This window comes from Abramis brama, assembly GCF_963993115.1.
Source record: "Abramis brama genome assembly, chromosome: 15".
NCBI lineage: Eukaryota > Metazoa > Chordata > Actinopteri > Cypriniformes > Leuciscidae > Abramis > Abramis brama.
This window is the reverse complement of record NC_139977.1, coordinates 7,039,480-7,054,611: the sequence shown is the minus strand read 5'-3', so window position 1 is coordinate 7,054,611 and position 15,132 is coordinate 7,039,480. Positions and strand designations below refer to the sequence as shown.

Sequence of the window (15,132 nt, the reverse complement as noted above, 5' to 3'; positions counted from 1 at the left end):
TCAACTCCTTCCTGTCTGATGCTGCTTTGGCAGTGGCCAGTAACTAGATTACACCTTAATTAACCTGACTATAGGCCTATTATACTTTACATCCATCGCCAACATAGCTTTTCCCCTGATAAATACAGATTGAAAATACATTACTGTCTGCCTTCCAACTAAATAGATTTTCCTGGGGTTGAAGCAAAGTCAAGGAAAAGTGATCAAAAGACAATTTCGCTTTATCCTCATTTCCCAGAACACTGCTTGACACTCCACGTCCTCTTTTCATTAACTGTTCAAATAAAACAATAATGTCTCAAACATGTTTAGCAGGCTTGAAGCACTCTGACTCAAATGTCTTCCCATTAGTCATAGTAAAGACACATCAACAAAACCGATCAATGCAAATGCACTCATACGGCAACTCAGAGGCACTAACTGTGATGCAGGCAAAATCAAGTCAAGTGCAAACTATGATGATTATCAGAATGCAAACTAGTGACTAATAACTAGTGCGGTTAACATGTCTGTGAGCAGGGTCAGAAATCAACATGGGTTGAATAACAGTCAAAATGTAGGACACAAAAATGTCCTAAATAAATATTTACTGTATGAGAGGCAAGTGCTGTTCTAGCTAATATAAAGTGTTTTTTTTTTAAACCTTTTAAAAATCCAAACAAAGAAAACACTCATAAAACTTAACAGAGGTTAGTAGATTGATGTAATCAAACACATGTGCCCGCCAATTATTTCAAATATATATTTTAACAGAGTGTTCATTGTGTTAGGATATCTTGTGCATTATTGTCAGCTACCTGAATGTAATGCTGAATTGATTTGACACATAACTGAGCCATAATAATGGCCAATACTGAGAATTCATTTAAATTGATGTAATTGATTGACATAATTGGAGAACACGTTTTTGTGTTTTTATTTGGTTAGAATGAAAAATGCCCTGATAAAAGGTAAAAAAATGCCCCAGTCCAGTTTTAATAAATAAGTCCAGCTAACAATTCATTTCTGACAGTGCTTGTGGGTGATTTCTTTTCCCGCTCCAACGATTGAGCTTGATTGTACCAGTGTTACTACTATGAATTATTAGACAAAAGCATTTTAGCACAGGTGCATTGTGGGGCGACTGTTAGCAAAAGCATTATTTAAAGTGAATTTATTTACCATCTGTGTTTTGTCGCGCTCTCCATCCTTCACCATTGCCAGAGCAACCGAAGAAATCAGGGAAGAAAAACAAAAATAACAGATATAAATGTTTCAAGTGCTGAAAACACAGCTCAGTTCATGCTGACACTTTGACAACAAATGACGTTGGTTAGCGGAAGTTATTCATTTCAGTTTAGCAATAACTATGAATTTTACAATATGAAGAATCCTCTATGCAGGACACATCAGTGTTAATTTTGGCAGCCATTTTTGATTTAGTCTTAAGCCCGGGACACACCAAGCCGACGGTCGGCCATCGGGCAGTTTTTGTGCGTCAGCCGACTAAGTTTTCTCAGTGTGTTCCGCACAGTCGGCTGAAATTGGTCCTCGGCGGCTTTTTTCCGGCCGATTCGACATGTTGAATCGGCGTTGGGCTATTGGTGAGAGAGAGAACTCTGATTGGCTGTTCAGTTTAGTGAACGAGTCAGTGCACGAGAATAATAGCAAAACAGCGAGCAAAGAAGTCAAAACGGTACAGTTAGAAGGCTGTTCTAATGTTACGTCATCTTACCTGAGTGTTCCTTGGCGAATATTTCAATATTAACATGGAATAAAGAAAGTGTTTAGCAGGATTGATATTCAAAACGGTAAGCACGCACTGCTTTGTTTATGGTTTGTGTATCTGCAGCCTGCAGCGTTGGTTTCCCTTTTTGAATGATGAATATAGATGAATATATCTGCAGAAATAGACAGTTGTCTCATTTACACGCAGGCGCAGAACGCGCTTTCTAGTTGACAGTCGGCTGTAGTTCTCTCGGTGTGTTCAAGTGCAGCTCTTTTCCCCCTGACAAAGGCGACGCGAGGCGACAACACAGTCGGCTTTCATCTGAGCTAGTTCTTTGGCGTTGGTTTGGTGTGTCCCAGGCTTTAGTCTTCATCTTCTTAGTCACATTTTAGTCATTTCGTCTTTCATAGTTTTAGTCTAGTTTTTTTTTGACGAAAAGTCATTGCATTTTTTGTGAACTTTTAGTTAGGCTATTACTTTTTGTCAAACTGCAGTTACCGACATTAATTTTGGTAGCTATTTTATATGTAGTCTTCATTAAAAATGTCATTATAATTTTTCTCTCGAGGCCAATTCAATTAAGCTTATGAGAAATTAGAATCAAGGTAACAGGCTATATTGACATTGCACTCTTTAGCATATTATACATTTGGCAGATGCTTTTATCCAAAGCGACTTACATTGCATTTCAAGGTACACATTTACATTCTTATCAGTTCTTGCTTTCCCTGGAAAACGAACCCATGACCTTGGCATTGCAAGCGCCAACGCTCTACTGTTTGAGCTATACAATACTCTTTACCAGTAGCACTTGTGTAATTCTACATATCCCTTTTCCTTAGTCCAGTGGTCCTACCTTTTGTTCTGTGGCTACATTAATTATTATTAAAACTTTGTGTTAAAACTTCACCATCATCTTTGGGCATTTGTTTGCAACACATCGTGACAGAAGACCGGACCCAGAATTGATTATGCAGCTAAATTTACTGCATTGGCCCGGAGAGGCCTGGAAATGATGGACTTTACAGTGGAGTTTTGCTGCCTTGCCAGCAGCGCTCCTTTTGACGACGAGGCCATCAAGTCATTGTATTGGATTGGGGCAAACAACCATCATCCTGTAGATCTCCCAGACACCCAAGGACTTGACTGGAGGGAGGCCATCATCAGGTGTCTGGAGAGCATCTACTCCCAATCAGACTACAGCTAGACCTAGACCCCAGCCCACCACCACCCAGCACCATGGAGATTTTGTGATGAATGAGACAGATGAATGAGCCAAAGCCAAATGAAGTGAGGACACCTCTGTCCATCGCCCTGGAGCCAGACTCCCCAGAGAGAGTCTGACCAGGGGTGTGAGCCAGCGACATCTGTGGCAGGGGGAAACCTGGTGGAATTGGACAAAGAGGCCTGGCTGATATATTGGGACACTGAGGTACTGCCTCCCACTCTGAATCATTTGTTTCTTCATCATCACCACTGGTTCAAGCCCGCACTGAAATTGCATCGTCGACCTTTATGGACTTTGAAATATCATCATTGATCCCGTCCAGCTTCCCTCTCTCACCCTAATCGCAGAGCTCAGTCAGTCCTCCAGCTCCGCCTCAGCTGGATGCCAGCAGCCCTTCATCGTCCCCTGTGATGCCTTGTGCTGTTGTGAAGCCTCAGGTCGTGTAATCACCAGTTTCGCCGAAGCGAGAGGATCCCTCGGCTCCACCTCGGGCCTCTGATCCCCTCGCGCCGACGACTTGTCGGCTCCTCCAATCCCTGGGCTCCACCAGAGACCCTCGGCCTTACGGCTCCACCGGGTTCCCTCGTCCCACTGTCTCCACCTTGGTCATTTGTCACTTTGCCTGCGCCATGGACTAACAAGCCTTCCGCTGCGCTCTGTCTCTCCACCCCTACGGCTTCAAGCGGGTTCCTCCTTCCCCCTGCCTTGATCACACCAGCTCCGCCTCAGTCCTCGGGCACTCTGGCTTCATCTCAGATGCTCGTCACTGCAACTGCACTTTGGTCTCCAGTGCCAGCGGTGTCACTCAAGTCCATCAGCTCTCCGTCTGCACCATGGGATCCCCTGACATCGGCTCCATCTCCGTCGGGCGTTCCACAGATGTCATCAGCCACGATGTAAACTTGCAACTCCTCCCTCCTGCGACTCTGCCGTGGGCTGTCAATCCCTGCAGTGCTCTGGGTCTCTACCACCTGCCAACTCCGTCCATCATCACCATCATCGCCTTCAGGGTCTTGTCTGCCTGCTCTTACCATCCCTTCACCGTCTCCTCTAACCATCCCTTCGCCATCTCCTCGCCCTCCACCTAAGCCGCCGCCTTCTCCAAGACACGGTGCGATAAATACCCAATGGTACCATTTTCTGTACTTTAGGCATGTTTACCTCAATAAATGTAAAGAAACTGTAAGTCATTTATAGATGTGTTTTTGACATTATGCCAGATCTGCCTTAGTCACTGTCTGCCATTGTCTGTGATGTTAGCATACTGTAATATTTACCTGTATAAGTTTATTCCAAAGATAGTTCCTGTTATTTTAGTTAGTTTTTAATCACACTTATGTAATTTAAAATGTTTTTTTTGTTTTTTTTAAGTTTGGTTTTAGTTAATTATAAAAATGGGAGTGTGATGTGTGAGTGCGAAACTGGTTCGTGTTTTTGAAGTTTTGAAGAAAACGTAAGAGTTTTCTGTTAAAACGGTGTTGTGTTAGCGGGCCCTAAGTTAATAACTAATGATCATTGCGACGGAAGTGAATCAATCAAACTAACTTTAGATGGACAATAACTTTATTCTAGAGCTGCTATAAAGCCAAAACACTTTACTTTAATTTCCTATTATCAATGTAAAGCTGCTTTGGAACAATCTACATTGTTAAAAGCGCTATATAAATGAAGTCAAGTCAAGTCAAGTCACCTTTATTTATATAGCGCTTTTTACAATACAGATTGTATCAAAGCAGCTTCACATTGATAACATGAAAATAATACAACAAAGTTTGTTTCTAGAAGAAAATTGCATCATCGTCCACCCATAATAAGGCAGATCAATAATATTGTTGAATATTAAATGTCCCCAACTAAGCAAGCCAAGAAGATGACTTGACTTGACTCATGATTGACAGCTGAGATTGACATGTTCTCTGAGCAAAGTAGTCACTGAGGCACCAACAGACTTTTTTCGGGGAGATTGGAGCTTTATTTTCTACATTTCCATATTTCACATCAACAGATGGGTTGTTCTGCAGTAAACTGTACCTAACTGATTCTGCGGGAGTGTGGGCGGTGCCTTGATACCGAGGCTCCACTTCACGCTCACTACTGCGGGTTCCGAATCAGCGCAATATGTCAGCACCATATTGGGACATTGGTGGCCAATCTTCCATCTTTTTTTACAGTCTATGATTCAGATGCAAATACTTTTCTAATTGATGTTTTTTTTTTTCTTCAGAATTATGGGTGATGTAGTTCTCCATTGTTTTTTTTGTTTGTTTGTTTTTTTAATGCAACTGAAATGACTTTGACTTGTGTACATAGCTTCTAAAGAAACACCATCTCTTCAATCTCTGAGTACATAGAAGGTCTGTTCGGAAAGGTTTATAAGTAATCTAATTTGTGGAGAAAATGAATTGTATTTTATTTTAGGAACTCTATTTTTTGCTCTTCAGAGAATGGATGGTGGATAAAGATATTGTAGTTCATATTATGCAGGTGCCCTGTAGTTCAGTATTCGGATGGAGCATGTGTTTAAACAGGAGGGTATTTTGTCAGGTAGCCAAGCACACGTTTTATTGCTGAATGCTCTTTTTCTAGACACATTCTGTGTTACAACTCTAAAGAAATATCTCATTTCAAGGTAACACCTCCACATGAAACCACACTTTGACAATATTTGACTTTTTTTTCTTCCTGTGATTAACTGAGGCAAATCTGATCATCTGTCTACTGAGGTTTGCAGAAACTCTGATTGATGGAGTAGATCACACAGAAATTACTCAAAGGATATAGATTAAGGTTGTGCTCAGTACACAGTGTAGGTGTCTCTATTAGAAAAAAAGCAGTGGTTCAGAAGTCTAAGCAAATGAGAAATATTTCAGATTCTCCACTGTTTCTAGGTCACTAATTCTGACACTGACCATGTGAACTACATTGTACTTAAGATCAGATGTCCCTGCTTTCATAAAGCACTGAAAAAAATGCCCTTGTGAACCTTCTCAAACCATGCAAAATGACATTAGATTCAACTTTTGTTCCCTAATGTTTTTAGACTTTTGAGCTACTTTCAAACACAAGCTGGAAATGGCTACTTATGACCATATATTGAGTGATTTACAAAAGGATCACAATAATAAATCCACACCTTGTAATATCAGAATTAATGCACAAATATAAAATGCACACTCACCGGACAATATAAAATAATATCATTAATGATTGTATTATTTAACTTTCATTAAATAATACATAAAATAAATGCTCATTTAATTTCAGCAACTGTCTGTGCAACTCATTTGCTACATACTATTTTTTATGTATTTCCTATGTGAACTAGAGGTTAGGGCATTAAATATCAAAGGGCCTTGTGCTATAAATTACAATTTTGTGTACATTCCACAAATAAATCACACTTTTAACATATAGATGGCCTAACAGATATGGACTAAAATCATCAAAACTCAATTTTGAGTGTCCATATGCCGTCATTTTATCAGCTATTGTACGCTTTTCAAAATGTATTTAACAGGACAACCTGATAACATGCAATTCATTTGTTGTTCACTGTATAATAAAATGAGAATCAACGCATTTATCAGCCCAGTGCCGTCAAAAAGGAAGATGAAGTAGTAAGTGTAAGTCCTGCAGGCTCACCCTCTACGGCTCTTTTGAAGAAAACCTTGCAGCTGCCACAGGTGAGCACACCATAATGACATCCAGAGGCCTCATCTGAGCACACCAAGCAGATCTTATGGCCGTTTCCACTGGGCTTGACTGATCTGGACGGATTGGAACTGCTCACTTCAGGCCTGGCCAAAGAGAAAAAAAAGTTTAAGGCATTTCCAATGAAATTCAGCAGCTCTTCTAATACAATCAACAAAATACCCATATTTCACATTGGACATTAAGTGGCCACCTAACAAAGTATTTAATATTGAGTTTAATGTAGCCTGCTATTACCAAGTCACAAATGAATTTGCAACAAAAGAAACAAGAAATTCGATTGTACGGAGTGTACACATAAAAAAATGCATGTTTACTAAGAAAGCGCAGCACTTAGTAACCACTTTGCGCAGCACGTGGTTACTACACAGAGCTGGGAGATCTAGTTAGAAGCATTCAAACTCAGTGCAGAATTCTCTGTTATAAACCATAGATAGATATCAAAATAAACAGCGCTGACGTGGAAATCGGGAGAAACGTGTCATGAGCGAAACAAACAAGTTATAAAATGCTTTTCAGTCCACAAATAACCGACATTCACAATGGATTTAATGTAGTAACATTAACTGTAACCATAGTATTGTGGCAAAATATTATTTTCAAGGTTTGTACAACCTTTAGAGACTTCAAATTCAAATATTATCCAATTTCTGATGAATGATACTATAGAAAAACAATGGTTAGGCTAATTAGGTTTTTGCACATTTCTGTTGTTAATTTGATCTGCATCTCAACTCAAGCTCAGTGCTTTGTGTTAAATGTGCATTTCCAAGAAATAAACATGTAATATTATTAGTAACTGCACTTATTAAATTCAATTACTTTTATGATTAAAAATGTTTTTTTTTTAAAAAAGGTGCTGGTGCCACCATCTGTAGAAACCTAGTTGCACCTGTGCTACTGCTCTCAAATGTTAGTCTGAAGCCCTGGGCATATCCTAGCTAAGAAGGGCGTACTTGAACTGGAAGGAACATGAAACTGATAACATGTAAAACCCTTAAGTGACAAAAGAAGGTACATTTAAAATCAGTTATATCATAACCTTCAATTTAATTCAAATAATGGTGTAGCAGTCTTAGTCAAACGTGGTACAAAAAAACAACAAAATAATGTAGACATGGTGGACAAATCTTTCCAAATCTAGAAACACAGATATAAGGAATTTTCTGTCTTGATAAGATTATATGGCTTTGACAAATCCAAAAAAAAAACTATTTGTGGATTTGTTTCCTAACTTTTGTTTCCTGACAGCATAAGGGGCTGTTCACCCAGAGCCCTGTGTACCCTGACTTGACCAGCTCATGCCATTTTAAGTCTGGAACACCTAGACAACTTTTAGCCAAATTTCTACCCCGATTTACAGTCTGGATAAGTCGACTGTAAGTCGACGCCGAATGTCACAGCATGTCTGTAGACTTGAGCTGACAGATGGGGAAAAAAATAGCTTCAAACTTTGATTCCAGGACATCAGATATTTTTGATATTTTGAGCCGATTTTAGAAAATATTTGTTGTTTTCATTTGTCATGCATCTCCTAGCAACGATGCGCGTTTCTATGCGCGTTTGTTCCATGATGTGAGCTAATATGTTGTAACGGAAGTTTGCATTCTCTGAGCTGTTTTTTTTTTTCTTTCTTTTTTCCCTATATCTATATTGATAATCTATTCTCTCAATAAATGGATGTTGTTTTTGAGTTCTAAGCTATGAAAAAAGGCAATAAACAAATAAAAAAAAAAATACATACATAATATTATATATAATCAAACCGTTGAAATAGGGTTTTTAGATTTCATCGGGGCCCTAAAATAATAATTGTGTTAAAATTGTGAAAAATTGTTGCTAAATTATAGAAATGTCATGATTTCATGATTATTGATTACTGAAATTTAAACATTAAAACAGAAACCAGTACAATTAAAATAAAACTGATTTGATAGGGCCGCTGTTAAGTGTGTGATGCCCAGTGTTTTCCTCAAAAGTCGGCAAGTGTATGATGCCTTGTGTTTTCAGATCTGTTCTATTCCAGCGTTCAACATGACCCATCTGAGGGTTAACACCATTAATTATCTGGCAGGAGATGCTCAGGACAGCTAACAATCATTGGTGGAATAGTGCCACTGATCATCAACAACTGTTAGAGCAATTTCACTCTCCCGATAGAGCTTCATTTGTGCTGGTTTACCGCTTTGATGATCTGCTTTTTGGTATTACAAATCCCTGACACCTTCTCAAGTGACCAGGACTGTCTGGCAGGTTAGCCAACCTAATATGGCAAGCGGCCATATTTAGCTCCCATCTGCATGAACACATTAAGCTGTATGTCAGCTGATTGACAGGCTATTCGGAGCAGAGAAATACATTGTTGTATAGTAATAACTTCACACCCATTTAAAAACGACACCAATTGCTATAAGGGTTTCAGGTTTCAGAATAATGCAATACCAGGCCCCATGTTTAGCTCACAAGAACGCTTGTATTCTCAAGCCCAACAAGTCTGACCTTAAGTTAGGTCTGCGGTTAGACTAGAGGGGTCACTAGAAAGATGATACCGCTCATAAACCAGTGAGGCAACTCTTTCATGGCAGCCAAAATCACTCACGCTACACTGCAATTCAGTTCAACTGACAAGTAGAATGAGTAATAATTTCCTTTAAACGTTTTTCTCCCTTCGAGTTACAAATGCTTATCAATCAGGCGACTGTGCCAAATGATTTTTGATGAGATTCAAAGATTTTGGATCTTTTGGAAGCATCTATTTCCATAAACCAGCAGTCTTCAATTAGAGTTACAAGAGGTCCAGGCGCAGCACTTATTCACAAGAATTTATTATATGTTTCCAAATTGGCAGCAATAGTAAGACAAATATTACACCCTAAAAAAGTCATACAATAAATCTTAAAGGCACAAGGTTTTTAAATTAAAATATCACTAGATCAATGTTACATATTTTGTTGACTTGTGTACTTATATGATTCCAACAGTGTTTACATCCAGAGAAATCAGCTATTTTAACCAGTGTAACGCCCGTGTCATTGCCATCGCCTGTCAATGTCATATCCGTGCTACGCCGGTTTTACTTCTGTAGAAACCATGGAAAGTCGCTTTAATATATTATGTTTTATTAGACAGGTGAGCAACTGTTTGGACTTTTATTGACAATAATAGTTAATGTGTGTTAAATATGTTAAAAAAGCTATGTTAAATAGCTCAACATGGTTAGTCTGTGAATGTCTTGTTTTCTTGATTTACCACGAGTAACGTATTTGTACCTCAGAGACAACACTATTTTGTCAAGTGGCTAAAACAGCATAATCGGAAAGATCTAGTTTCAAGTGGCAAGTTTATTTGTCATATGATCAAGATGTCAGCGACCGTTTGAACACTGAAACGCTTGTTGTGAGGCTCAGGCATTCTACAGCAGTAAATACAAATACAGATACAAACAAAAAGAGTAAATGTGCAGTATGCGATTTTTCTAAATCATTGTTGAACACTGTTGATATTTGAAATCAACCCAAACAAACACCCCTCTCCCTTCATGGCACATATATATTTCATTTGAATAAGACGTGATTAAATTTGTGCAACCGCATTCGCGGGTCTGGTTCATGTTTAAAGGGACACTCCACCCATTTGCATTAAGCTTTGCATTGTTAGAAACCCAGTCATACTATTGAATGGTCGTGCAACACTCTCTCATTTTCCCCTGAGACGGGAGAAATCCGTTATTTACCTCTTACACTTCCTCCTACAATGACGCAAAAATCGTCATTTTGCGTCATTGTCGGAGGAAGTGTAAGAGGGGGGGATTTCTGTTGAGACTACAAGCACTAGTTCCTCATCTCTCCAATCTTTCCCAGGGGGCGGGACCCGCTCACGCTACAGACCTATTACAGATCAGTGGGTGGGACTTTACTCTCTGAAACTGAAAGCAATATCCTCCATCTTGTTTGAAGCTAAGCTAACAGGCGCTGTGGAGACAGATGTAAAGTTATGACAATAGCGGAGGAGAGTGCTCAATATGATATAGAAGAAGAGGATTTCGGAAGTCTGATGCTTGAATCAGGTGTTTGTGGCTACCTTTACAAGCCGCATTATAGCGAAGAGCTGCCGAGGCAGAGGACCTGCCTGCCGCGGACGAGGAGCCCGGACTGGCTCGAGTTAGGGCGGACTGGTGGCGCCGGTGATCTCACTATGCAACTACGAACCGCTACGAACACAGAGATAGAGTCCGTCTGCGGCAAAGAATTTCAACGATGACAATTTCTCCTGGACGAAATCTCTGAATCAGACGAGGACACGGACGTTTGTGTTGTGAACTATCCTAGTTTCGCACCGCACATGTTCTGACTGAACATCCAGGTACCATGCAATAATTCACCTTTTCAAAAGAAATAAAAACGAGGAGTAATGCACTAATGAGTTCGCCAACTAACTAGACATTTTGTGTGAAATGAATTTCAAGCTCTGGTGGTAGCTAGCCTTGTAGACGGAAGAGTGATTTCTCTTATATGCAGATATGCGCTGTTCTGGATTAGTGGGAGTGGCTTGCGGAGCTGTGCAATGTGGTGCATTGTGGGAGTTGTTGTCTTTCATACAAATGCGTCCTGAAGTTATTTTTTGTCTTTCCTCGGTCACGAAGGCACCAAATTCAAAATTTATTTTACATTTCGACTACATATATGACCCACTTTCAATAAAAAACAATGTTCCTATGGGTGGAATGCCCCTTTAAAGCACTAGAGTATATTAAATATGCCCATAAAAACTTGAAACGCGCATGCTCCGGTCCGCAAATGATCTATATGATCCGCGTTTCAAGAGTTGTTAAACTCATTGTGGCGTTCCATGCAGAAACTGCTCATTCGCGCTCTGCATTTTGTTTGAATTACCCGCTGTAATGCGATCTCATGCGTAATACAGCGTTTAGAGTTAGATTGGGTTAAAAGAGTTCATTCTCATGAATAAATGCAGAGATTAGCTCAGAACCGGCAGCCAATCACACACTCATTTTGCATGTAAAAGCATGCTTCTACCTCACGTGACGTTGCTTCGACTTTGCTTTTCAACCAAGAAGAAAAAAATGCAAAAATATCTAAATGTGCAGCCTGTACACATCTGTTCACATCTCAAAAAAGTGAGCCCATGTGTTTCATTAGGTTTTTTTTTTGTTTGTTTTTTTTTTATCCAGAAAAACAGGTACTAAAAACAAAAGGTTCTATTATGAAAACGCCACCACCATAACTACCACTTTATGCACACTACTAATATTATTTGCTCATATTTTAAACAAAGCTATGTCAGCAGTAACGTACAATAATAAACAAGGACTAATTGTAATAAACAAGGACCAACGAATGAATTATTATTAAGGACTGCAGCGCTTACGGTGGACGTTTTGGCACTGATGCAAGACTTTGATCCTTCCAAATAAAAGGAGAAAAGAATCACATTAGATTAGATTAATTACTTTTCATTTGCAAATTATTTAATTCACTGGATTATAGTAACCAAAACATGGTGTAAGATTACTTAATCAAGATTGAATTTCTTTTTTTTTTAAGATAAATAAAATTCAGATTTGGGTTAATCCACCCCTATGTATTTATATTAATAATAATCAACAGCAGAATACATTCTGTAAAAGGAACAGCTCATCCAATGTGATTAGGGTATCCTGACGACCATAGTTTAGTACTTCATGTATAAACGGCATGCGTTTGTCTGTCATTTTCTACATTGTGTAGTATAATATTGCGCTGTGGCATAATCGAGCCTCTAATACTGAGAGTTACAGTCAAACGCTGCCAAATCCAGCGTGTGCTTGCAGGGTTTGTTGGTTTTTCTGGGATGTCGATTTGAGCTCCATCCAGCAGGTGGTGTGTGACTGTCTCTCTTCTTCTTGATATGTTTCCTTCTACCCTCTGCTTGCACAACAGCCCTTTGAGAGTCTGAGACCTTCTCGGCACAAACACACACAGCTCCACATCATGAGAATAGTTCACTGACCTCAGCAATTAGTCGCCGCCTACTTGTTTGCAGGCCGAGCAGAAAAAAGATATGATCATAACCTAGTACTGAGCTACCTAAACTCTTTTAATGTGAACTACTAAAGTGTTTTGGCACCACTGATGGTGAAATAAATGCGAAGTCACTTGTGCCTCCGTAAAGCTCTGAATCATTTTCCAGACTGAAATGCTTCATTGCGTTCTAATAGTAAGACTCTCTGAGGGCTGAACGTAGGCCACTACGTGTCGAATTTTAGAAAATAAACTCCCTTAAAACACTTTCACACTCTCACTAGTTCAGTTCATTTGTAGCAGTGTAAATTATGTATTGATTTTGAAGTTTTCTGTGGTGGAAATGACGAAGATTGAAATGCTAATTTTATAGCTAACATTTTATGTATCTGTAAAAAAAAAATGTAAATGAAATAATGTTTTCACACTTTTTGAAAATACAGCTTGATTAGTAATGATATAGAATAAAATGTTCTGCAATCAATTAATATTTACCTGTTTTCTTTCATTTTATATCAAGAATGCTAATAACTGTTGCCTTCTTGGTAAATATTGCAACTTACCATTTTAATATAAAATCCCATGATCAAGTCTATTGAATTCTATATCAATATATTGTGATCTAATAACCTTATCAGGGCTTGGTATTTCACAGATTTCACAAATCGATTCTGATTCACAAGCTCTTGATTCGTTTTGATTCCAATTTGTTTGGATCTTAAGGAAAATTTGTTTCTTAAGGAAAACATTATTTCAACTAATCTCTTAACTAACTACATTACTACAATAATAAAGGTTAAAATGAACAACGGTCCAAATTTATTTTTAGATATAACAATCGACATTAAAATAAAAACAGTTGCATACAAACATTTAAATTGCACATTTGGGATCTATTAAATAAATTTTTTCAAGATGTAGTCATGTTTCTTTTCCAATTTGTTGTTGATCAAATGAAACTAAGTATTTGAAAGATATGATGGTACTTATACAATGAAGACTGTACTATATAGTTTATAGCATGGTCATTAAATAAATAAATAAAATGTCACCGAGCAAAAAGTTATGAACTATTACTATTCAAGTCTTTATAATTCAAGTGTGAGTATAATGTGCAACTCTATACTATATGATTATGTACTGATTCAAGGATCATCATTCATGTCTATAACTATTTGAGAATAATCTTATCTTTTGTTTGTGTTTATTAAGAGGATATGACTCTTGTCATGAATATCTGACTGAGGTTAAAGACAAACACAAATTATTCACCCACATGCTAGAGTAGCGGGGTTGTATTACGTGTGATCCCCAGTTCGTAAACAAGGCGCTCCCTTCTCCTTCACTATTTATTTTTGGGAGATGTTTCTTGCAGCAAGAGATCCAAAAGATACTCTTCTCCCAGAACCAAGTACACACTAGCAGCGATACAGCCGCGCACACACACACTCCTCAGTGTGGACATCATCCCAGGCTAAACATGTACCAAAACTACCAAATGATTATTTGGGAAATTGGATCGGACATGTGGCATACAGTTGCTGCATTCACAGATTCGCTTCTCCTCTCAAACACAATGCTCTGAAGTATTAGACACAAGTAGGAGGCATGCGTTAAATAAATTATAGTCACATTAGCCTTTTGCCTGAGGCAAAGTGTCTGATCCAAGCAATCTCTTAACCAACCAATTTTGCTAAATCAATAGAACATTTAACAACTATTACACCCAGAACTTCAATTCCAAAACATCAATTACAATTTGAGAGTCCTTCTGCAGGACCCTTTATCTTCATTCTCAAAAGCAAGTCCTTGAAAATTGCGGGTAAGTGATGAAAAAACTATGCTAACAATACAAATGAGAAATGGAGGAGCTGTTATCGCCAAGAATGCTCATCCAACAGGAAAGGCAAGTTTCTTAACAGTCATGTTGCTACACAAAATTCCTGATACGTCCCATTAATCACAGCTCCACTGGCTGTAAAGTGCAAAGATGCAGTGCGAGCACTTCGCATTTGCAAGTGGAAATGTGTGCAAAAGTGGAATATTATTGGGCAGACCTACTGTATGACACCCCGATCAAAACACGTGAATTTATCTAGTACGATTAGAATTAAAAGCTCCCTAATTCTGCAGTTTTACACCATGAAAGTTGCGTTTTTAAGGCAATGTGTCAACATTTTCATGGTTTGACTCTACAGCCCTGATATCTGCAAGGTTTGAAAAGTCTTTTTTCCTAAAACTCGCACTGTAAAGAAGATGTGACCCTTGTGGCCCACACTGTAAAAAACAGCCGAATTCCAAGTTAAACAAACAAAACAAAAAAACATTTAGTCCTGGTCAACTTTGCGTTCAGATTAGCATTTTTAACACCGAATCTACGGATGCCGAACCTAAAGGCATAGGGATACGTTCACAACCTGATTGGTCGGCTTTTATGACGTATTGCCTATTTTGAATAGACAGAA

The 15,132-nt window shown here is 38.7% G+C and overlaps 1 protein-coding gene across 3 annotated transcripts in view; it reads right to left on the bottom strand.

Annotated features, from left to right (window-relative positions):
- The window catches only part of LOC311097907 (glucocorticoid receptor-like), a 75,182-nt gene that overhangs the window by 21,791 nt on the left and 38,259 nt on the right, over positions 1 to 15,132 (bottom strand). For 2 of the 3 annotated variants that reach the window (XM_084137903.1, XM_084137905.1), the window contains exons 3-4: positions 6,579 to 6,733; positions 1,162 to 1,188 (exon numbers count right to left, since the gene is read on the bottom strand). In XM_084137903.1, coding sequence (XP_083994029.1) covers positions 1,162 to 1,188; positions 6,579 to 6,733 — 182 coding nt within the window. The remainder of the gene's footprint in view (positions 1 to 1,161; positions 1,189 to 6,578; positions 6,734 to 15,132) is intronic. The other variant, XM_084137904.1, reaches the window with a different exon arrangement.